The 25874-nt window shown below is 43.8% G+C and overlaps 1 protein-coding gene across 1 annotated transcript in view; it reads left to right on the top strand.

Annotated features, from left to right (window-relative positions):
• LOC311518443 (uncharacterized protein) overlaps window positions 1–25874 on the top strand; it is a gene marked incomplete at its 5' end in the record, with an annotated part of 111108 nt that overhangs the window by 4094 nt on the left and 81140 nt on the right. Inside the window, one exon of the mRNA XM_084624268.1 lies at window positions 23682–23957. Coding sequence (XP_084480394.1) covers window positions 23682–23957 — 276 coding nt within the window. The remainder of the gene's footprint in view (window positions 1–23681; window positions 23958–25874) is intronic.

The following is a 25874-nucleotide window of genomic DNA, read 5'->3' as shown; positions in this document are numbered from 1 at the left end:
CCGATTTGCACTATTCACCAAGCCATTGGACCAGCTATAATTAATCTTTTTTTATGCAGTGCTGTGATGAGGCAATTGATCTTGCAGGCTACAAAAGGCTTTTGACAAGTGTTCTACAACAAAAACACTATTGAAAATCAGCATATAAATTAGTGTCCCCTGCCATGTGATCCCGAGCTTCTTTTGAGAGCAATATTGTTATTTTTTTAAATAGTTATTCTTAATATTTTCATAATCCAGATTTTGAGCTCAGTTTCAATTTTTTATTGTTGGTGGAGGTTATTTGGTTGTTGTTGTAAAGTCAGCTCCAGACCTTTTCAAAATCAGTCCATTTAACCCATGTCAAAGAAAAGAAATAAATTTTCCTGGACTCCAATCAGTTTTCTCCCATAATATTCGAGTCAGCATAAATTGTCCCTCACTTCAACCAGAATTCATATCAACTGCTGTCTTAAAAATGATTACAGACTGATATCAAGAGCCTTTGGATTTAAGAGAGAAGAGAGGGACAAGTTTTTTGGGCAAATGCTTAAACTGCATAATAATATGGGCCACAGGAGAAATTAGGTGGATATAGATATATAGAAAAGGAGTACTTGTGGCACCTTAGAGATTAACCAATTTATTTGAGCATGAGCTTTCGTGAGCTACAGCTCACTTCATTGGATGCATACCACGTAGCATCCGATGAAGTGAGCTGTAGCTCACGAAAGCTCATGCTCAAATAAATTGGTTAATCTCTAAGGTGCCACAAGTACTCCTTTTCTTTTTGTGAATACAGACTAACATGGCTGTTACTCTGAAACCTGATAGATATATAGATAGCTGCACATGCAATATAAATAAGTATGCATTTGCACTCTCAACTGCACATTACCACATGCATCATTATTTGTTTATGACCATATATGTTCGGAGAGGAGTTATGGGGATCAATTGTCCTGTTCCCACTGACAAACTGCTGGGTTGAATATTCCAGGCAGACTGCGTGAACCCCACCTGTTTACCTCCTAATGGTTTAACGTCCTCTTGAACTCTCTCTTCAAAGTTCTTTTCAACTTTCACTTACGGTACTCATTGACTATAAGTTTCAAGCCATATGTGTATATTAGCTTCCCAATCCCAGCTATTGGGAGCTGTGGGGGCAGTGCTTGCAGGCAGGAGCAGCGTGCAGAGGGAGACCCCTCCACTCCCGGGGCTGTGCTGGCTGCTTCCGGGAGCGGCATGGGGCAGACAGGGAGCCTGCTTAGCAACAGCCCCACTGCACCACCAGAGATTGCGATCGACCAGTTGGTGATCACTGCAGTATAGCTTTTCTCTTTTTCCATATGGGAATAAGCTACATCGGTACATGCAATGTTGTAGCCATGTCAGTCTCAGGATATTAGAAATGTTGGCACAGGCATTTTATAACTGCATCCACTCTAAATGGGGTGGTATGGTTAAACTATAGGGTATAGTTTAAATGGGTACAACTTTTGTGAATAGACAAGGCGAAGAATCTTCTGAGCTCACTTTAGTAAAAAGACTTAACATATAAAATGTCAGGGGGTCTAGAGCTCTCATATGTAACTTAGAATGGCTTATGTCCAGTGAATTTCCTTTTGGAACAGTTGTCTGGGTTTGTTTTTCTTTTAGTAGCTATTTGTTTCTTTAGGTGTGCCAGTCATTTTATGGGGTTTTTTTGAGCAACTGTTTATCTAGTTGGTCATCCATGTTAGAGATCCTTCATGACCCAGTCTAACTATTATTCCTTTTTATATTTTGACCTGGACCTTTTCCTTCTTTAAGAGGTACAGGATTTGAAAATGCTTGCTAAAGATGGAGGAAGATTTCATGCAGCACATGCTATTCTGTTTTTTATTGTTGAAAAACTGATAAACGACCTCACCGTCACTGGAATGAATCACCAGTTTTTGTTTCAGTTCCATGAGGAGATGTTTAGGAATCATGTTCAAATTAACAACAGTTATTAGGTTTATGCTTAGCTCCAGTTATGCTGTCAGAGGGGAGCAAAAAGCCAGCAAAAAACAGAACAAGGAGCTCAGAAATTGGGTAACAACAACAAAACCCTTTCACAGAAATATTGTGTTGTGTACCAGTCATAACCCTGGTGACTTTGCTTGGTTCCCTTTTCCCATCTTTTATCTGTTTGTCTTTTTAGATTGTAAATTCTTAGAGTCAGCTCTTCCTATAGGTCTGGACAGTGTCTGGCACACATTTGGACACAAAGGCCATGTTTTCAAGAGCAATCTGTAAATGTGGATGTCTCAGTACTGGGGTGCTCAACTTCTGATACCAAGGCTGGCCTCTCAGATGCTAAGGCACCCAGAATTTCAGGGGGTGTAATGAAAATGTGGCCAGTAGTAGCACAAAAGGTATGGAAGATATGCAGAAACAGTGACCTGTGGCCACTACGGGGGCTGTGCCTGTGGACGGTCAATGTAAACAAAATGTCTCGCAGCCCACCAGTGGATTACCCTTTTGGGCTGCGTGCCGAAGGTTGCCGACCCCTGCCGTAGTCAAATGCAAGCTATTGGGCTCACGGCAGGAATAAATCAATGAAATTCTATGGCCTGTGTGTAATGGTACCTTGCTCTCCCGCTCTGAGGGAGGCCAATCAGGCTGGTCCTGTCTGGCCAAGACCAGAGTCTGCAAGGCAGCCAAAAGCCCACAATAGGGCTGGGCGATTAATAGTCCCTCTCAGGCTTTAGCCTGGGTTTGGGTAGCTCAAGTAGTCAGCCTTAAACAGAATATATCTGGGCTGGCTGTGGCCTGGGCGGAGCTCAGGAAGCCAGCAAATAAAAGAGTCTATCAGGGTTAGGGCCTGGGTTTGAAGAGGCTCAGGCAGCCAGCAACAAAACAGTCTCAGGGCTAGCTTCAGCTAGCAAACAAACAGTCTTTGAGGGCTGGCTTGGGTCTGGGCAGAGGCAGCGAGCAGTCTACAGGTGAGCTGGGGCCTGGGCTTGAGTAGGGTCAGGTTGCTAGCAAGCAGACAGTCTTAAGTCTGGGCAGGGCTCAGGCAGCCAGCAAACAAACTGTCTATGGTGAGCTGGTAAGGGCAGCTCCTTCCTCAGGGCTAGAGCTTCCCTGCAGAGTGTAGGGAGTCAGCCACCCCAAGGTGGGGTGCGGGATTTCCCTACACCCCCCATGGGGGTGTTTGCCCCCCTTGAATTTCCCCAACACCCCCCCCCCCAGGTTTGTGAACTAGTTACATGCAGTGTTGCCAATTTAGTGATTGTTTGGAAATTTGAACTGAAATTGAAACATTAATACACACTTTAAAAGCACATACAGTGTATGATAAAATATGTGTATCTGAAAAAGTATAATAGTTTTGAAAAGAATGAACATAGACTAGCTTCCTTATACAGCTGTTGTTTTTATGACCATGTCAGTGCATTCATTTCAGTGATGTTGGCCAACCTAATAATTTCAAATTATGATTTATAAGCAAAGTCTAAATGAGCTCTCCCTGACAGCTAGTGATGAGCTGGGGGAAAGGCTTTAGGACCAGATTGTATTTACATTCACACCTAATCTACCTAGGCATGCAGCAAACAAAGGTGTGTTGCCCAAGTGATAGATTTTGGCTGGGGTTGTGTTACAAATCACTTGAATGCAGGGGGGAGGGCGGGAGGTGTAATGAAATGTTATTCTTATGGTATGAGTAAAGGGTAGTAGAACTGTACTTAGCCTATGCTGATTGAGGGCATCAAGAGAGAGGGTGGGGACAGGTGTTTTGCTTGATAGTACTTGTGACTCAGGCAGACCATTAGACCTGCCCCTCTCCACTGTTTAAAGACAGAGCTGATTAGGCTCCATAGATGGTCTTTGTTTTGTTAAGTGATCACTACAGCTGAAATCACTGATAATTAGGACTAAGTGCTTAGACCTGCAGTGGGACAGTGTTTCTGTGGAAGAGATGGCCCAGTCTGCACTAGCAGCAAGGTTCCCCCACTGAGAGGTCAGCTAAAATCACTGAGAGCTGGGTGGAACCTCAAGAGACCAACTTGCAGAGGTCACAGTGGCAGGTGGCAGCAGAAGGTGATGGCGCAGGGCCATTGGCAACAGAGTGATGGAGTGAACGGTAGCACAACGAACATTGGTGGCCAGAGCTAACAGTGAGCAGCTGGAGGAATGAGCAAGGTGCCTTCTTGCCCCCCCCCCCACACCTGGGAGATGAATTCATGTGAAAGCAGCTCTGAACTCTGAGTTTCCACTGACCAAGGACAACACCGGTGAATGTTAATGTGGCTGTTAAGAATGTTGGAGAAACAACACAGTTCATGTGAACAAACATGGCCGTGGCATCAAACTTTCTATTTAGGCAAGAGATACCACACACTACAAACTTGAGGTCAATGTTAAGTGCATTGTCACTTGTTCATCCTGAAATTGAACACTGGTCCCTAACAAGACCAGCAAATTCTCACTATCTTTCTGCAAGAAACTCAACTGACTGGCTAGACGCATGTGGTTCAACAGTGAAAGACTCAACAGTTGAAAAAGTTAAGAACTCTCTCACCACATTCAAAAAATTTGCATACATGGCTGATAAATGCACCAATGCAAATGGTCATCAAGTATTAAGTCATTGTGTACATTATCATGATGTCAGTGGTAGGCCAGTACATGCATTTCTAGATGTTCAAGTTATAGAAGACAGATTGGCTGCATCTGTGACAACTCACATCTTAGAGTTAAATGCTTGTCAATTGGACCCCAAACAGATGACTGCTTGTGCATTTGATGGAGTTGCAAACTTCTCTGGAAGACATGGTGGAGCACAAGCTTCGCTCAGAGAAAAGTGTAGCCCTAGTCTCTTCTATACACACTGCAGAGGCCATCTACTCCAACTTGTGCTAGTATGAGCTGCAGACTCTTCAAAAGGCATTAAAAAAAGCTATAAATTTAATGTCCTCATTATATTCTTTTTTCAACAAGAGTCCAAAAAGAGTGAATATCTTGGAAAATATAGAAGATACACTGGGACTTGTTGCGGTTCAAATACAAGACAGCACAGAGCTTTAAGCAAGCAAACAGGCTGGTCTGCAAACGGACTTCTGCCTGTCAGCTTTCCACCCTCTCCTTTATTCTTTTTCTCTCCCCCCGCGCATTACATTCTCCAACAGACAAAAGGAATACACTGGCTTTGTTTAACATTCTTATTTACCAATTTCTATCTACCGCATTCCTTGCTCTTGGGCCTTGAGCCCAGTCCTGAGAGGCTTCCCACGGTTTGTGTCATCTGGGCAAGATTCCAAGGTTCATGCCCTTGAGAGGAGCTGTGTGTGCACAGCTCCTGCACAACACTCCGGGTGTGCCCTGAATGTTGCCGAGTGCCTGAACCTTCTATGAATCCTACAGGGACTGAAGTTCAAATTAGTCCAACCTGGGAAAACCCTCTGGCTTTCTTATGAGTGATCCTTGGCTGTTGTCTTAAAATTACTCCAGCCAAGATTACTGGCTTTGGAAAGTATCTACCAAGATGGGATGGATCTAAGTAATGAGGCTGGTGGATTACTTTTGCTACTATGACAGGTTTCAGAGTAACAGCCATGTTAGTCTGTATTCGCAAAAAGAAAAGGAGTACTTGTGGCACCTTAGAGACTAACCAATTTATTTGAGCATAAGCTTTCGTGAGCTACAGCTCACTTCATCGGACGCATTCAGTGGAAAATACAGAATCACTCTCCTTACAGTGTGTATGATAACACCCATTTTTTTCATGTTCTGTGTGCATATAAATCTCCTTACTGTATTTTCCACTGAATGCATCCGATGAAGTGAGCTGTAGCTCACGAAAGCTTATGCTCAAATAAATTGGTTAGTCTCTAAGGTGCCACAAGTCCTCCTTTTCTTTTTGCTACTATGTTCAGAGAAGACCACTGCCATTCTCTCGCTTGTAAGTCTACTGTTGAAACCACTTGGGTCATTAAACAATGCTATCCAGGCATCTGCTACAACAGTAGTAGATCTTTGTCCAGCAATAGAAGCTACATTTGGATCAATCAGAGAGCTATCCATTGAAAAAGTACTGGAAGAAGCAAAGACTTCAGTACAGAAGTTGACTAATGAAGGCATTTATATTGAATCCTTAAGTGAAGAGGACAAGAAGTGTTTGTTAAGACAACTGAAAAAGTACACAGACTTGATTTTTAAAAATCTATAACAGAGACTTCTAGATTCTACTCAACCTCTATGTAGCTTTTACAGATCCCTGTCTTATAAAACACCGACAGTTGAGTGGAGTGAGGCACTACCAGCAGTGGGGCTGCCATGTGCTCAGGACAGAATAGAGAATTTGAACACAGAGTGGAATATCATAAGACGAATGAATGAAGATTTGACTTCTTTTTTATCATCACTAGTGACTCGACCCGATCTTTATGCTATGTTTCCTGGGCGGAAAGAAGTAGGAATTCATCTCTTGCTACTCCCAGTCACAACAGCTACAATTCAGTGTTCTTTTTCATCATTGAATAGAATTTTGTGTTTTGAAAGAAGTCGCCTTCTGCCTGATCATGTGAATGAACTAATGAGCATATCAATTGAAGGAATGGAAGTACCGGAAACACGAGAAGCCACCAAATCTGAATGCATTGCATTCAAGAAGTTCATTGACAGAGTTGTGCAAAATTATAACAAGAAACCAAGAAGGATGTAGATGTAGTGCTTCCTAGAAAGCTTAAGTAGCCAACTTTAATTTGTGTGATGATTTTAAAATCCAATAAAATGGTCATGAAACATTTTTCAGTTTTTATTATGGTGCCATACAGCCCACCTTCACCCTCACGGTCTCACCCCTCATTGGCCTTGACCACACCCCCCCACCCCACTGTAAATTTGAACACCCCCCCTAATTTCAATTCCTGGGGAAAACACTGGTGCGGTGGCAGGGGGATGCAGGCCCACCCTACTCCACCGTGTCCCAGCCCAGGACCCTGGCAGGGGCAGGGTTGGCTGCCCCTGCATCAGCGGGGATCCAGCCACAACATGCTGACAGCCACACGTGGCTCTGCAGCCGGCCGCTCCGTGGCTGCCCCTGGGCTACTTCCTGCCTCCCCAGGGTTCGGTACCAGTGGTCTCCAGGCCTCTTCCAGTTCTTCGGGGTACAAGGTGGCAGGCACTCCGGGCCAGTCCTCATCAGCGTCTGGGGATCGGGAACAGCCAGGTGCAGGTTCGTCCCGGGGATGCGGCAGAACCGGCAAAGCGTCCTCCTCCTCCTCCTCCGGCTCTCCCCTAGCTGTGCTGCAGGGCCGGTCTTTTATACTTCCGGCCTTCCCCCGGTACTTCCGGCAAGGGGAGGGGGACAAGGCGATCTAGGCTCCACCCTCCAAGGGGAGTGTAATGGTCCCTTGCTTTCCCACTTGGAGGGAGGCTATTTGGCTTCATTATACTGTGTTATACGGGTGGTCAGATTAGATCAGGGGTCGGCAACCTTTCAGAAGTGGTGTGCCGAGTCTTCATTTATTCACTTTAATTTAAGGTTTCGCATGCCAGTAATACATTTTAATGTTTTTTAGAAGTTCTCTTTCTATAAGTCTATATATTATATAACTAAACTATTGTCGTATGTAAGATAAACAAGAAAAGGAGTACTTGTGGCACCTTAGAGACTAACCAATTTATTTGAGCATGAGTGAGTTTGTGTGTGGGGGGGTGGAGGGTGAGAAAACCTGGATTTGTGCTGGAAATGGCCCAACTTGATGATCACTTTAGATAAGCTATTACCAGCAGGACAGTGGGGTGGGAGGAGGTATTGTTTCATGATCTCTGTGTGTATATAAAGTCTGCTGCAGTTTCCACGGCATGCATCCGATGAAGTGAGCTGTAGCTCACGAAAGCTCATGCTCAAATAAATTGGTTAGTCTCTAAGGTGCCACAAGTACTCCTTTTCTTTTTGCAAATACAGACTAACACGGCTGCTACTCTGAAAGGTAAACAAGGTTTTCAAAATGTTTAAGAAGCTTCATTTAAAATTAAATTAAAATGCTGATTTTATGCCGCTGGCCCACTCAGCCCCTGCCAGCCTGGAGTTCTGTTCACCTAGGCCGGCAGCAGGCTGAGTGGGGCCAGCGGCCGGGACCCCAGACCGGCAGTGGGCTGAGCGGCTCAGCCCGCTGCCGGTCTGGGGTTCCGTCCGCCGGCTCCTGCCAGCCAGGGTCCCGGCTGCTGGCCCCGCTCAGCCCACTGCCGGTCTGGGATCCCAGCCCTGCTCACATAGAGTGGGTACCTACCTTCTCCCTGGTTCTAGCCCATTCTCTTCCTCTCTGTCTGCACTGAACTGAGGGTAGGAGTGCACTGAGCACAGGGCTGGGGGTGAAGGAGCAGGCTGGGGGTTGGGGTGTAGGGTCTGGCCAGGAGCTAGAATGAAGGAGGGGGCTCAGGGTTGGAGCAGGAGGTTTGGGTGTGAAGTGCTTACCAGGGCAGCTCCCATTTGGTGCGAGGGGTGCAGGTGGGAATGTGGGGGAGGGGGTGCAGGAGCTCCCGTTTGGTGCTCAGGGTGGGGGTGGGGCTGTGGGGGGGGTGCAAGAGTTAGGGTATCGGGTGTGCGGGGCTGGGTGATGTGTGGGGGGTGCAGGAGTCAGGGCAGAGGGCTGGGGGCATGTGAGGGGGGTGCAGGTGTCAGGGCATGGGGTGTGGGGGGCTGAAGTCAGGGCTGGGGTCATGGGGGGGTGCAGGGGTCAGGAGGCTGGGGTATGTGGGGGGGTGCAGGGCTCAGGGCAGAGGGCTGGGTGTGTGGGCTAGGGTCCTGGGGGTGCTCCCAGCCCCCTGCCCAGAGCGGCTTATGGCATGGGGCTGGAGGGGATATGCCCTGATACCACCCCCCTTCTCCAAGGACCCACCCCACCTTTTCTCCTCCTCCTCCCTGGAGCAGTGAGGGTGCTGTGGCTCTGCTTCTCCCCTCCCTCGCAAGGGCCATCAGCTGACTCTTCTGCAGACTAAATAACCCCTGTTCCCTCAGCCTCTCCTCATAAGCAGGGCCATCCTTACCCATACGCAAAGCATACAGCTGCATGGGGCACCAAATTTCCTGGTGCCCTGCACAGCTGCATGCTGCTCCATCCCCTGCTCTGATTCTTCCCCAGGCCCACACCCCTGCTCCGCTCCTTCCCCACCCCAGCCCTCCAAGGAGGCCTGGGGCCAGCCCCTCCTGCTCCTATCCACAGAGGCCTGGGGCCAGTCCCCCCCTACACCCCTCCGTGGAGGCCTGGGGGTCTGTGTAGGGTACCAAAATAGCTAGGGACACCCTTGCTCATAAGTCATGTGCTCCAGCCCCCTAATAATTTTCATTGCCCTCCGCTGGACTCTCTCCAATTTGTCCCCACCCCTTCTGTAGTGGGGGGACCAAAACTGGACTCAGTACTCCAGGTGTGGCCTCACCAGTGCCGAATAGAGGGGAATAATCACATTACTTTATTAAGTAAGGTGTTACTCAACATAAGTAAGGTAAAAAAATCTGTCTCAGTGAATACTTGAAAAAATGACCCATTTTTCTGAAATCAGGATCAACTGGCAAATTATTCACGGGCAGAAATAAGGGTTAAATGTGCTGGTTATATTTTTCACATTTTGACTTTCTCCACTCTGCAAGGTGAAGCTCAAGATCTTTTCTAAGCTCTCTGCCCTCCTCCTGCAGTGTGTGTGAAATCATATGGCCCACCATATTTAAGCCTGTCATTAGAAGCTACAGTATTACTATTTTCCACAAGATCCCAGCTGTTTTCTTTGTGAGAATGAAAAGATATTGGGTCCTTGCCAATGAAGTAAATGGAATTGCCATTTTCCATTTACCTCAATGGCCAGCTTGACTTTTATTCATAATATTATTTGTTAATGCAAATAAAATGACTTAGCCCTGGCACGAAAGAGTAATTGTTTTTATGAGCAGAATATGAGTGTCAAAATGTTCAGTCTTTCCACCAAGATCACAGCTGTTTTGGTTTTGAAATACAAGTTTCAGAGGATATTGAAATTGCTGATGGTTCCCACCTTTTCAAGGAGACCAAATTCCCACCTTTCTGTTCTTCCTCTGTGGCTTGTTACTCAATAATCCCTAAAAAATAAATACCCAGAGACACACGTTTCCCACACCCCTCCCCACTTTCTACTCTTGCTTTCCAGCTGGAACCCTGAATCCAATTATAAATGTATTAAACCGTGGTAAAATGCTCTAATCTTGGAGTGCTTTTTCAGAACTAGATCATTTTACAGAAGACCTGGATGATAATGACAGCAATAGCCTACAGTGTACACAGAGAGATCTTACAGAAACAACTGTTATAACAGCTAGGGGATTTTTTAAGAACTTATTGAAGAGGTTACATTTTATAATAAAATCGGCCTCTCCTACACTTGGTTTCACTAAAAACAAGAAAAATAAATTAAAAGAATAATGTTGAATTACTTGAATTTAATAACCAAAACAGAAAGCTTTACAATGCCTATCAAATCTAATATTCTCAGCCAGGTGAGAGATGTGACTTGGCAAAGTGTTTTGGCATTGCTGCTTTTTCAGCTCATTGGAAAATAAAACCCTATGTAGCCAAAATTTTCAGAAGTCACTAGAGATTTTGAGTGTCTCGATTTTAGGGTGCCCAGCACAACACACCTTCAAGAAGTCTGATTTTCAGAGGGCTGCACTTTCCAAAAATCAGGCCCTGTTAAGCTGGGCACCCCAAACCTGAGGTACCCTATATCACTAGTTGCTTTTGAAAACTTCTGACCCAGAGACTAGTGAGTTTGGAGAGCAATGAGACTGCTGCTGTGTGCTTATCTATGTACTTGAGGACATTCTGGAAAATTAAGCCAAATTAGCTGAAGGTGTGAATTTAAAATTCATTAAACCCATGTGGACAAAGTGAAGCAAGCTAAAGAGGAGTAAAGCCACTTTACTTCTGAAGGACAGCTCCACATGGGGAATTAATGCACTTTAAATTCACACATTTACTTAACTTGGTCCTAACCTGCTGTATAGACAAGCCCTTACATACTTATATGGCCCATTACTACAGTAGCTGAGCACATCACAGTCTTTACTGTATTTATCCTCACTACCTCCCTGCTAGGTAGGGAAGTACTATTATCTCCATTTTACATATGGGGAACTGAGGTGCAGAGAGACTCAGGTCACATCTACACAAACAGTTAGTGTGTGGCAAGCTGGGGTGTAAATCTACCTTGCACTAGACTGCAGCACAGTAACTGTCCATGTGGTCCCTACTACCATGCACTAAAAGTTCTGTAATCCACTTTGAAATGGGAACTGATCGAAGCACACTGGGAATTCATAGTGCATGGCCACAGGGTCCATACAGACACTTAGTACATGGCAGGCTAGTTAGACATAGATTTACACCCTAGTTTGCTGCACACTAACTGTTTGTGTAGACAATCCTTAAGTGACTTGCCCTAGGTCTCATAGACTAGAAACTTATTTTTTATTTTTAAAAAATGAAAATGGAGATTCTTGTGCAATAGCCTGATTCCAGCAGCTGGAGGCTTTACGAAAAACACTAAAAAAATTTCAAGGCTCATGAAAAAAAATCATGAGAGTTAGCAACACATTTTTAGGTAAAATGCAATGTTAAAATGAAATTTGAGTTAAGCCCAGAAATCAGTGCCAAATGTCCCCAATAATAAGCTGTTCAGCACAGAAAAGTTTTAGCTAACTTGAAACACACAGTCCCCCCACCCCCCCCAATTTTTCCTTCTTTGTGAAATCCCCCAGGTCATCTAGTTTTGCTGTAAAGACTCCAGTTCCCCTACTCTCCCCACCAGCCTCTTTGGTCCATCCCATTTTGGCTCTTTGCTAGTTATTTCTCCAAACCCTAGCCAAGACAGCCTGTTTTCCTTTGCTATATGTCAGGATCCAGTGCCAGGGAGTTTGGGTCTTGTGGGGAGTTTATGGTTGAGGACTGGATGAAGCACGAAGCATAGGAGGGGCAGAACTTGTTCTCTGTCTCTCTGCTGCCAGACACCTCCCCAGTCCCTGCACTACTGCCCCCAGCTTTAAATGCTTTTAAAAAGCCGGTTTCCAGATGTCTCCCACCAGGCTAGTAACCCAATATCCTAAGGATTCATGTACCTATTTTTCTTAAATTTCCTTAACTTCCCCTTCCTCTGCATCCACATCTGACATCAGCCTAACCACAAGTTTGAATAGCTCTTCAGCTGTGTCTTTCATTAACATTCAGACTGGTTTTTGCGCTCAGCATAACTATCACAGTCATTATAAGCACATTATCATAGAATTCAAATCTCTCAGGCCTGATTGAAGCCAGGCTATTTAATGCTCTTTCTGCATTTTAACATTTCTCATGTCACTCATTGGTAGCAAAGAATGAATCTACACACCCATGTTGACTTCAGTTTATCCCTACACCAGGGATAAACATGGGCCATTATTTCATAACAGTTCACAGAAGTGTGCCAATTACAAATAACTGCAAGTGGCAGATAAGCAACAAACTACACTAGGAATGCAGAAGTCTAGCTGCAGCATTTTTCGCACAGATTCAGCATGTCTCCTACATCATGCACTTCTTTATTTAATGCATACATTTATTACCATAGATTTTTATTATAATATTTCTCTAAAATAGGTTGTTTAACAAAAATAAAAGAACCCATACAAACTGCAGACCAGTATGTAGACAGATGCCTTACCTAGAATATTTATAAAGACTGGGATGGTACTCACAGCTTCCCTATGAGCATACAACTTGGCAGGGAAGGTTAGTCTGATAGTTAAAGCCCTAGATTGAGAGTAATGAGGTCTCAGTTCTATTCTTAACTCTTCTGAAGACTTGGCCAAGTCCCTTTATGCCCCAGTTGTCCACTATGTTAAATGGAGACAATAATATTTATGTTCCACTCAAGGAGGACTCAGGTTATTTGATAAATTCATTAATGTGTGTGAGGTGTTCAGACACTATGCTAATGAGTGTCATAGAAATCTCTCTATAAATATATATTAATATGCATACATACAGTACCACATATTTAGTGCAAATTTGTAACACAGTTGCTTAAGTCAAGATTTCAAAAGTGATTAGTGTTTTGTGTTCTGTGTTTGCACAGTGCCAACTACAATGGGTTCCTGATCCATAACTAGGGTTCCTAGGCAGTACAGTAATAAATTAATAAAAATCATCATCATTATTATTCTGGGTGCCTCCATTTTTGGAGTGCCGAACTTGCTACGCCTTAGAATAGCCTGATTTTTCAGAAGTTGGATGGATGTTCAGTATTGTTTGACAGGTTTCAGAGTAGCACTTGTGTTAGTCTGTATCCGCAAAAGAAAAGGAGGACTTGTGGCACCTTAGAGACTAACAAATTTATTTGAGCATAAGCTTTCATGAGCTGCAGCTCACTTCACCGGATGCATACAGTGGAAAATACAGTGGGGAGATTTATATACACAGAGAACATGAAACAATGCGTGTTATCATACACACTGTAACGAGAGTGATCAGGTAAGGTGAGCTATTACCAGCAGAAGAGCTTGCGGGGGGAACCTTTTGTAGTGATAATCAAGGTGGACCATTTCCAGCAGTTGACAAGAACGTGTGAGGAACAGTGTGTGTGTGTGTGTGGGGGGGAGAATAAACATGGGGAAATAGTTTTACTTTGTGTAATGACACATCCACTCCCAGTCTTTATTCAAGCCTAAGTTAATTGTATCCAGTTTGCAAATTAATTTCAATTCAGCAGTCTCTCCCTGGAGTCTGTTTTTGAAGTTTTTTTGTTGAAGAATTGCCACTTTTAATTCTGTAATCGAGTGATCAAAGAGATTGAAGTGTTCTCTAACTGGTTTTTGAATGCTATAATTCTTGACGTCTGATTTGTGTCCATTTATTCTTTTATGTAGAGACTGTCCAGTTTGGCCAATGTACATGGCAGAGGGACATGGCTGGCACATGATGGCATATATCACATTGGTAGATGTGCAGGTGAACGAGCCTCTGATAGTGTGCCTGATGTGATTAGGCCCTATGATGGTGTCCCCTGAATAGATATGTGGACACAGTTGGCAACGGGCTTTGTTGCAAGGATAGATTCCTGGGTTAGTGGTTCTGTTGTGTGGTGTGTGGTTGCTGGTGTGTATTTGCTTCAGGTTGGGGGACTGTCTGTAAGCAAGGACTGGCCTGTCGCCCAAGATCTGTAAGAGTGATGGGTCGTCCTTCAGGAGAGGTTGTAGATCCTTGATGATGCGTTGGAGAGGTTTAGTTGGGGGCTGAAGGTGGTGGCTAGTGGCGTTCTGTTATTTTCTTTGTTGGGCCTGTCCTGTAGTAGGTAACTTCTGGGTACTCTTCTGGCTCTGTCAATCTGTTTCTTCACTTCAGCAGGTGGGTATTGTAGTTGTAAGAACGCTTGATAGAGATCTTGTAGGTGTTTGTCTCTGTCTGAGGGGTTGGAGCAAATGCGGTTGTATCGTAGAGCTTGGCTGTAGACAATGGATCGTGTGGTGTGGTCTGGATGAAAGCTGGAGGCATATAGGTAAGCATAGCGGTAAGTAGGTTTCCGGTATATGGTGGTGTTTATGTGACCATCGCTTATTAGCACCATAGTGTCCAGGAAGTGGATCTCTTGTGTGGACTGGTCCAGGCTGAGGTTGATGTTGGGATGGAAATTATTGAAATCATGGTGGAATTCCTCAAGGGCTTCTTTTCCATGGGTCCAGATGATGAAGATGTCATCAATGTAACATAAGTAGAGTAGGGGCATTAGGGGATGAGAGCTGAGGAAGCGTTGTTCTAAGTCAGCCATTAAAATGCTGGCATACTGTGGGGCCATGTGGGTACCCATAGCAGTGCTGCTGATTTGAAGGTATACATGGTCCCCAAATGTGAAATAGTTATGGGTGAGGACAAAGTTACAAAGTTCAGCCACCAGGTTTGCTGTGACATTACCGGGGATAGTGTTCCTGATGGTTTGTAGTCCATCTTTGTGTGGAATGTTGGTGTAGAGGGCTTCTACATCCATAGTGGCCAGGATGGTGTCATCAGGAAGATCACCGATGGATTGTAGTTTCCTCAGGAACTCAGTGGTGTCTTGAAGATAGCTGGGAGTGCTGGGAGTGTAGGGCCTGAGGAGGGAGTCTACACAGCCAGACAATCCTGCTGTCAGGGTGCCAATGCCTGAGATGATGGGATATCCAGGATTTCCAGGTTTATGGATCTTGGGTGGCAGATAGAATACCCCTGGTCGGAGTTCCAGGGGTGTGTCTGTGCGGACTTTTTCTTGTGCTTTTTCAGGGAGTTTCTTGAGCAGATGGTGTAGGTTTTTTTGGTAACCCTCAGTGGGATCAGAGGGTAATGGCTTGTAGAAAGTGGTGCTGGAGAGCTGCCTAGCAGCCTCTTGTTCATATTCCAACCTATTCATGATGACGACTGCTGTGGCCCCTTGTGGCATGTAGTAGTTTAGATAGTTTAGTGTCCTTTTTCTTTTGTAGAGAAGTAAAGTGTGTGTTGTAAATGGCTTGTCTAGTTTTTGTAAAGTCCAGCCACGAGGAAGTTTGTGTGGAAGGCTGTTTTTTTATGAGAATATCCAGTTTTGAGAGCTCATTCTTAATCTTTCCCTATTTGCTGTAGATGATGTTGATCAGGTGTTTCTGCAGTTTCTTTGAGAGTGTGTGGCACAATCTGTCAGCATAGTCTGTGTGGTATGTAGATTGTAATGGATTTTTTACCTTCAGTCCTTTTGGTATGATATCCATCTGTTTGCATTTGGAAAGGAAGATGTGTCTGTCTGTATCTGTACAAGTTTTTTCATGAAGTTGATAGATTTCCACTCCATAGGGCTAAATTCAGTGCCTTGCATAATGACAGGTTTCAGAGTAGCAGCCGTGTTAGTCTGTATCCGCAAAAAGAAAAGGAGTACTTGTGGCATCTTAGAGACTAACAAATTTATTTGAGCATAAGCTTTCGTGAGCTACAGCTCACTTCATCGGATGCATGCAGTGGAAAATACATTCCACTGCATGCAAGTATTGTTTGAGAGGCCATCTCTTTTAAGGTATCTAACATTGGGCGCCAATCATTAAGTTACTCAAAAATCACTAGTCACTTCTGTAAATCTTGGCCTTACTTTTTATGTGTGCCCAAAAAAGCACTGTACAAAAGTGTTAGCAGATGTTATTAATTGAATCATACATGTCCAAGCTTACCATATTCAGTGAAGAAGTAAATAAAGTTTTCCAGTTTTGCTTGAAGATCTTGAAAGTAATTAATAAGAGATTATAATCAATAAAACTTTTCAGTAATCTTTCCAAGTTCCATTTTAGGGCTGCTGAATTTAGAATTACTAGGGTGCTGGGCATATCACCAGGCACATTGTCTCCTTCCTTCATATAAACCTAAGGTCCAAACTTTTAAAGGTATTTAGGCACCTTAATACCTTTAAAAATCTGGCCCTAAGAGTCTGATCCTTCTCCCCTTTGAAGTAGATGGGAGTTTTACTAAAGACTTCGAAAACAGCAGGATCAGCGCCCAGATTTACATCTATATGCAATGCACAGTAGGACCTTCTAGTAGCAAATAAATTTTAACTACAGTTATCAATTATCACTACAAGTTAATCAATTTAGTTTGCTGCTGAGATTTCTAGTGGAATTGAATCGTTTCAAATGCACCTCAGTGTTTATATGTTTCTACCCTTTTTATTTTAAAAGTGATGTTATTTTCCCCATTCCCATCATTCCTGCTACAGTTGAACTGGAACATTGTAATGAACCTCTTGTTACCCACATCTTTTATCCATGTGTCATTGACTTAAGCAGAGCAGTTTGTCAGGTTAATATTTATACATTTTCTATTTAGAATATTACTTAGCTGATCCGTAACCAGGGGATTATAAGGTTGGGGATGAGAATATATTGAGAGCTTTTTCTTATTTTCCACGTGCCCGTCTCCAAGACAACTAGATGGCTGTATTTAAAAGAGTACAAAGACCAAAGTGGGTAGCTCATCCAAGTCTTTTAGCAAGTGAATGCACTGTGATTTTGCTTTTCAGGCAGGGCTTTCACTCTATCCCCCTGACATCTTTTACCTCAGGCTCTGATGGGTGTGAAACTCCAACTGCTAGGCCAGCTGATAATTGCAGCTATTAAGATGCTGCTGGTGTAATTCAAGTTTCCTTTTGTTTCTGGTTTTATGTAGTCGAGCTGAAGATTTTTACTATTCATAGTCATATTTAAAAGCCACAGTGATTTTTTTTTCCCTTCTCACTCAGACTTGGCAATTATTAGCTACATTCTGTCTTCAAGGAATAGGCCACTGCCTGCTTGAAGTGAATTTTAAAAAAGCACACTCCAGCTTGTTGTGCCTAGTGCATAATTTTTTCAAAAACATAACACTTGATCATGACAAAAGGTGCCTTGCAGCTATAAATTAGCAATAGAAAATGCCTCCTCAACCTTTTCAGACATTCCTCATCTAGTACTATTAGAAGGATAAGGTGGAGGAGGTAATATATTTTCTTGGACCAACTTCTGTTGGTGAAAGAGACAAGCTCCGGAGAGCTCTTGTTCAGATCTAATATTACCTCCTCCACCTTGTCTTTGATATGCTGGGATTGACACAGCTACAAGAACACTGCAAACACATAATATTAGGCAGACCTCTGCCAGCTAGACAACAACAGGCTGCAGCTCCTTCATGATAGCAAACCATGGTACAGTATTCACCTGAAGCTGGTTCTGAAATTCAGTTCTACACCCACAAAGTTCTCAATTCCTCCACCCCTTCAGCTGTATCTAGACTATCACAGTAGAACAAGAATGCAGTGTTTCACTGGAAACGTTCCTCTGCTCTTAACATACATTTTTTTGGTTTAATGATTACATTAGGGACAAAGTTCCTGTGAGAATCTGGCTCTGGAGAAGAGTACTAGCACATTTCAGTGGGAGATTCAGAGAATGTTTAATATAAAAATCAAGCCAGTCCAAACCACATATTTAGATGGGTAATGGTAAAGAGATCGGGTAGTTTAGCGTTAGGCGAAGCTAACCATGTAACACTCCTCCTGATCATTTATTCTGTCTGGGGTGTAGTGCCAATTTTTATCAAGACTGTTTCATTCCTTTGAACACGATAATCACTAACTTTATGATTCAGAAAACCTTTGGGGGTAGGGGGGGTTCATATTCTAAAAGGAAAATATCTTTAAATAGATTCAAAAACCCAGGAAGCACTGCCTCCCCTGCCCCTTTCCTTGCAAGATTTATCTAGCTTAATTTCAGACAACTCTTGCTGTGCATTGTTCTGTTTGTGATCTCCATCTTACAAAATTATTCAAGGTAAAAGGAGAGCATTCCAGCCAAAATTTTAACAAGATTTTATGTGCTGGCTCTTTTGAAATTTCATATTCCTATAATATCAGTTAACCCAGGAATGAGGGCAACATTCTGCTCTTAGATCCATACTGCAGAGTCCTTATTACACCTATTTCTATACAAAATAACTGCTGTGATGGGGAGTGAAGAGCAGTACTTTACCTAGGTGTTTGTGGTGCAAGCATCCATGCTAGTTTGGGTTTATTCTAGAACATGTTATGGTTACTAAGTACAAACAGTACTCCAAAAACCAAAACAAACAAGCAAACAAACAAAAGCTAAAACAAACCAAGAAAATAAATATACAATACAATGGATGAATGAAAGTACACAGATGAAAATGGCTCTTAGCAGACATTCTCCCCAGCTTCTCTCTCCTCTAAAGCATCAAGGCAATAGATATGGCATCAAGGCAATAGATATAAATATAGGATCCTTAACTCCACCAATAATTATATAACCCTTCTTGAGCTTGAGGTAGAGTTAGTCAAATATTTTCCATCAAAACCTTTTTGATGCAAAATGGCTTTTTAAAAAATGGATATTTTCCTCGGAAATGCCTGCTTTTTAATACATTTTTTCAAGTTTTTGTTGAAAAACGTCAAAAAACACAAGGGCAGTTGCTGGGTTTGGCTTTGAATAGCTTCAGTTCTGATTTTGTCCTGCCATTTGATATTGAGCAGCTGACCAAAATGAGCATCAAAAACATTGATTTCTGTTCTTCACCCTTCCTTGGCAGCCGTGTTTCACTTCCATACCATAGAGTTGGTGTAACAGTGGTTCTATAGATGTGCACATTTGTAGCAAGCTTGACTTGTCCCAAATTTGATTCCAGAGCAGAACTTTGCCCACAAAGCCTGCAAAAACAAGGGACACTTTTGTGTGAAATGCTGGCCCCACCGAAGTCAATGGCAAAACTCACACTGACTTCAATAGAGACAGGATTTCACCTTTTCTGTTTAAAACAAACTTGATATTAATCAAACTGTGTGGTGGTGCAAACATCAAAAAGGACAGGAAAAGAATATAAAGGGTCCTTGTAAGGTTAGAAATGTGATTTTGGCTGGAAAAGTGCAAATTAATATAGATGGGGAAAAATCATGTGGTGCACACATAGTGAGAAAGAGAAACCTGAAGAATAGTGGAAAAGAGTGTGTGTGTGTGTGTGTGTGTGTGCGGGGGGGAATAGCCAGGGAGACGGTAGATAATATCAAATTAGCACTAATACAATGTGGGAGCAAAAAACTCATAAAATTTGTGGTTGCGATTGCCTAGAATTATGCCATAGAACAGGGGAGAGAACAGATCCTGTCTATTATCAGAAGGGTAGCATTGTTAGTCTGCATTCACAAAAACAACGAGGAGTCCGATGGCACCTTAAAGACTAACAGATTTACTTGGGCAGAAGCTTTTGTGGGTAAAATACCCACTTCTTCAGATCTTGTCTATGAAGATCTGCTATGACTGCAGTAGGAATATTTATTCCTTTCTGGGCCTCTCTTTGACAGTCAGATATAAACAAATGGAAGGGAGTTTGGAGAAGAGAAACAAAAATGATTCTGGGATTAACAACTAGCAAAAGACTCAAAAACTAACATAAAAAGTTAAATATATCTGAAGCAGGAAGCCTGTGAAATAATCAGTGGTGAACAGGATGGTCGAGGTGCTAAAGAAGAACTCAAGGAAGACAAAGCCTTTGAAGAGAAGCTAAATGGATTCTTTGAATTAGTCTTCACTGTAGAGGATGAGAGAGAGAGAGAGAGTCCCACACTTGAGACATTCTTTTTAGATGACCAATCTGAGGAACTGTCCCTGATTAAGATTTTAATAGAAGAGTTTTTGGAACTAATTGATAAATTAAACAGTAATAAGTCACCAGTACCGGACTGTATTCACCCTAGAGTTCTGAAGGAACTCAGGTACAAAATTAAAGAACTACTAATAGTGATATGTAATTTATCATTTAAACAGGTTTCAGAGGGGTAGCCGTGTTAGTCTGTATCAGCAAAATCAATGAGGAGTCCTTGTGGCACTTGTGAGCTGTAGCTCACGAAAGCTCATGCTCAAATAAATTGGTTAGTCTCTAAGGTGCCACAAGTACTCCTTTTAAGACTCCTTAGAGACTAACCAATTTATTTGAGCATGAGCTTTCGTGAGCTACAGTTCACTTCATCGGATGCATGCCGTGGAAACTGCAGCAGACTTTATATACACAGAGAATATGAAAAAATACCTCCTCCCACCCCACTGTCCTGCTGGTAATAGCTTATCTAAAGTGATTATCAGGTGGGCCATTTCCAGCACAAATCCAGGTTTTCTCACCCTCCACCCCCCCACACACAAACTCACTCTCCTGCTGGTGATCGCCCATCCAAAGTGACAACTCTTTACACAATGTGCATGATAATAAAGTTGGGCCATTTCCTGCACAAATCCAGGTTCTCTCACCCCCTCACCCCCCTCCCAAAAACCACACACACAAACTCACTCTCCTGCTGGTAATAGCTCATCCAAACTGACCACTCTCCAAGTTTAAATCCAAGTTAAACCAGAACATCGGGGGGGGGGGGTAGGAAAAAACAAGAGGAAATAGGCTACCTTGCATAATGACTTAGCCACTCCCAGTCTCTATTTAAGCCTAAATTAATAGTATCCAATTTGCAAATGAATTCCAATTCAGCAGTTTCTCGCTGGAGTCTGGATTTGAAGTTTTTTTGTTTTAAGATAGCGACCTTCATGTCTGTGATTGCGTGACCAGAGAGATTGAAGTGTTCTCTGACTGGTTTATGAATGTTATAATTCTTGACATCTGATTTGTGTCCATTTATTCTTTTACGTAAAGACTGTCCAGTTTGACCAATGTACATGGCAGAGGGGCATTGCTGGCACATGATGGCATATATCACATTGGTGGATGTGCAGGTATACGAGCCTCTGATAGTGTGGCTGATGTTATTAGGCCCTGTGATGGTGTCCCCTGAATAGATATGTGGGCACAATTGGCAACGGGCTTTGTTGCAAGGATAAGTTCCTCGGTTAGTGGTTGTGTTGTGTGGTATGTGGTTGTTGGTGAGTATTTGCTTCAGGTTGCGGGGCTGTCTGTAGGCAAGGACTGGCCTGTCTCCCAAGATTTGTGAGAGTGTTGGGTCATCCTTTAGGATAGGTTGTAGATCCTTAATAATGCGTTGGAGGGGTTTTAGTTGGGGGCTGAAGGTGACATATTTGAGCATGAGCTTTCGTGAGCTACAGCTCACTTCATCGGATGCATGCCGTGGAAACTGTAGAGACTGGGAGTGGCTAAGTCATTATGCAAGGTAGCCTATTTCCTCTTGTTTTTTCCTAACCCCGCCCCCCCCCCCGATGTTCTGGTTTAACTTGGATTTAAACGTAGAGAGTGGTCAGTTTGGATGAGCTATTACCAGCAGGAGAGTGAGTTTGTGTGTGTATGGGGGTGGGGGGATGTGAGAAAACCTGGATTTGTGCTGGAAATGGCCCACCTTAATTATGCACATTGTAGGGAGAATGGTCACTTTGGATGAGCTATTACCAGCAGGAGAGTGAGTTTGTGTGTGTGGTTTTTGGGAGGGGGGTGAGGGGGTGAGAGAACCTGGATTTGTGCAGGAAATGGCCCAACTTTATTATCATGCACATTGTGTAAAGAGTTGTCACTTTGGATGGGCTATCACCAGCAGGAGAGTGAATTTGTGTGGGGGGGTGGAGGGTGAGAAAACCTGGATTTGTGCTGGAAATGGCCCACCTGATAATCACTTTAGATAAGCTATTACCAGCAGGACAGTGGGGTGGGAGGAGGTATTTTTTCATATTCTCTGTGTATATAAAGTCTGCTGCAGTTTCCACGGCATGCATCCGATGAAGTGAACTGTAGCTCACGAAAGCTCATGCTCAAATAGTACTCCTTTTCTTTTTGCGAATACAGACTAACACGGCTGTTACTCTGAAACCTTTTCTTTTAGCAACTAACAAATTTATTTGGGCATAAGCTTTCGTGGGCTAACCCACTTCATCTGGATTAATCCGTGCATCTGATGAAGTGGGTTATAGCCCACAAAAACTTATGCCCAAATAAATTTATTAGTCTCTAAGGTGCCACAAGGACTCCTCATTTTTTTATCATTTAAATCAGCTTCTGTACCAGATGACTGGAGAATAGCTAACATGACACCAATTTTTAATAAATACTCCAGAGGTGATCCTGGCAATTACACGCCAGTAAGCCTGACTTTAGTACCAGGCAAATTGCACAAAACTATACTAAAGAACAGAATGATCAGACACATAGATGAACATGATTTGTTGGGGAAGAGTCAACATGACTTTTGTAAAGGGAAATAAATCCTCACCAATCTACCAGAATTCTTGGAGAGGATCAACAAACATGTGGACAAGGGTGATCCAATGGATATAGTGTACTTGGACTTTGAGAAAGCCTTTGATAAGGTTCCTCACCAAAAGCTCTTAAGCAAAATATGCAGTCATGGGATAAGAGGGAAGGTCCTCTCATGGATCAGTAACTGGTTAAAAGACAGGTGTGGCACTCTATACCTCAAAGCAACATCCTGGAACCCCCATATTCACCACAGTAATATCATTAGGATATGTTTTGTACAAAGTATGCCTTGTGAGGTATCACTTTAAAAGTCTTGATCTATTGAACATTAATATCCTGTTGGATTGTGTGTGCTATCATTGTATGTGTGTGTTACTGAAATATGTTGTGAGCTTGGGAACACCCACAACCAGACTTTTGAGGTACAACAATGGAGCAGCCAGACACAGTGATGGCCCGTTGAAGGGAATCCACTTTCCCAACCAGCATCTCAAAAGACTTCTCAGAGAGAGCATGTATACAACGGAGACTGCTTGATCCACATCATAGCAAAAGATCTTTCCAGCAAGCTGAAAGAAACTATAAAGAGAAGTGACATAATGATTTGACAGTCACTCCCCCCACAACTCAACACCTGGAAACAGGTCCGGAGGACAAAGAATTTGAATTGGGGCTAGACGGCAGTTCCAGCCTGTGTGTTGAAGATCTGTGACCTGTTTGTGCCATCTATCAGGGTGAGACACTGCTTGATTGAAATCCTGTTTAGTTTATAGAACTCAAACTGTGAATTTACTTTTATTTCTTAGGTAACCAACTTTGAGCTCTACGCTCGCTACTTATAATCACTTAAAATCAGTTTTACATTTTACCTAAAACAGTGTGTTTTGGTTGAAGTGCTTGGGAAATCTCACCTCAGTGTAACCCCTTTGTGGTTTAGAGAGCATGGCCCTTTAAATAGTTTTCCTGAGGGGGAAGTGCTGATTGTTCCAGAAGGAGGAATTGCTATTAGTGGGAGGGGGAGCAGAGAGAGAGGGGAGAGTGACAGGGTGTGTGTGTCTGAAGCTCCAGACAGAAGGGCTGCAGGAAGCAGGCCTGCAGGGAAAAAAGGAGCCAAGAACCTGCCTGAAGCCTTCGGAAGGACAGAGCAGCCGATCGGGGACACCCCAGGACAGGAGAAAGGAGGAGCACTGTGCCAGGGATGAATCACCTGAGAAAGAAAAAACAGAGCTGGACCTAGTATCACTGCTGTCCAGAGCCGCAGGGGCTGTAAGTACTGGGGCTTGTTACTTTGCATTGGTAGTAAGGAGGGAGGCTGCTAGCTGGTTAAGTGGGGAGGTGGTCGCTTTGTGTGGCTTTGCAGAGAGCGGCAGAAGAGGGCACCGGAGGGGTTTGTTGGGGAAAGTTCATTACCACCGAAGATGACCAGGAGCACCCAAGACTCACCACTGGGCTGGAACTTTGCCCAGGACTCTTGAACTCTGTGTGCAGACACATTGCTCAGGGTCTGCCCTTTCAGACTGTGCTACCACTGGGCCTGGAGTTGAATGCAACCCTGTTTTACTGTTCCCCCTATATTTCCCCCTGTTGGTTTTCTCCTTTCATCCCTCTGTAAATAAATATTTCCCTTTCCTATATTCATTGTACTTTTCCGGTGGGTGTGTGTTCACTCTGGGGGGTTTGGAACAGGTGCCCCTGGGGAAGGGGTGAAAGTAACTTAAAGGACTTACTGGTACTCCGGAGTCCTGCGCAGGGGGCGTGACCTCGTCCGGAAGAGGCGTGGCCTCGCCCAGAAGAGGCGTGGCCTTTAAATACATGGGCCCTTTAAATCAGCCCCAGAGCCCTGCCACTGCTACCCCGGGGCTCCAGCAGTGGGACTCGGGGGGCACTTTTAAGGGCCCAGGGCTCCCCACAGCAGCTGGAGCCCAGGGCCCTTTAAAGCGAGGCTGGAGCCCTGCCGCCTCTACCCCAGGCTCCAGCAGCGGGGCTCAGACGGCGCTTTAAAGGGCCCAGGGCTCTGGCCACTGCGGGGAGCCCGGGGCCCTTTAAAGTGCCAGCCTGGAGAAGCTGATCCGGTCCGGCATGGCCTACTGGCTCTTGCCGGTATGCCGTACCAGACCGTACTGGCGTACTTTCACCTCTGCCCTGGGGTGGAAGGGACTTTCCCTGCTGCGTTCCTGTGCACACCTTTTCTTGGTTGGAGCTGCCTGCAGAGCATACTCCATCTTGGCCATGAAAGCACTAAAGTTACATCAATTTAAAAAGGCTAGTGTGTGTCCACTCCACATCAATGAAGGGGCGGAGTGGTTAATGAACTTACAAAGGTCAGCTTTCTGACCAGTGCAAGATGATACAGTTCTGGGGTGCAAGGCTGGGCAGCTGTGGGGAATTGGCTAGAGCCTCTCTATTGTTGGTTCATGAGTAGCTGGGGAAAGAATTCATGTAACTCAGTTGGTTATGTCACTGCCAGTGGATGTCTGTGTAAATGCAGCACCTGTCAGAGGTTTGTAGCTTGGCAACAGCATCACGGAGTAAAAGGGGTACCCCAGGTTGGTGGGACAGAGGGCTCATCAATCGCACAGTCCAGGTTGCACCCCTGGAACCCAGTCACAACAGGGAACAAAGGGTAGGAATAAATGGTTAATTTTAACTATGGAAATTGGTAAATAGTGGTGTCCCCCAGGAGTCTGCACTAGGACCAATGCTGTTCAACATATTCAAAAATGATCTGGAAAAAGGGTTAATCAGTGAGGTGGCAAAGTTTGCAAGTGATACAAAATTACTCAAGATAGTTAAGTCCAAAGCTGATTGCAAAGAGTTACAAAGGGTGACTGGGCAACAAAATGGCAAGTGAAATTCAATGTTGATAAACGCAAAGTAATTCACATTGAAAAACATAATTCCAACTATATATACAAAATGATGCTGTATACATTAGCTGTTACCACTCAAGAAAGAGATCTTGGAGTCATTGTGGATCGAAACAGCCACTCCATATGCAGTGGCAGTCAAAAAAGCGAATAGAATGTTTGGAACCATTAGGTAATGGATAGATAGACAATGTCATAATACCATTATATAAATCCATGGTATGCCTACACCTTGAATATTGAGTGTAGTTCTGGTCACCCTATCTCAAAAAAAAAAATATTAGAATTGGGCAAGATACAGAGAAGGACAACAAAA

The sequence above is a fragment of the Lepidochelys olivacea genome (genome assembly GCF_965140295.1).
Source record: "Lepidochelys olivacea isolate rLepOli2 genome assembly, chromosome: 3".
Lineage (NCBI taxonomy): Eukaryota > Metazoa > Chordata > Testudines > Cheloniidae > Lepidochelys > Lepidochelys olivacea.
Note: the sequence above shows the minus strand (reverse complement) of the source record. Positions and strands in the feature narration are given on the sequence as shown.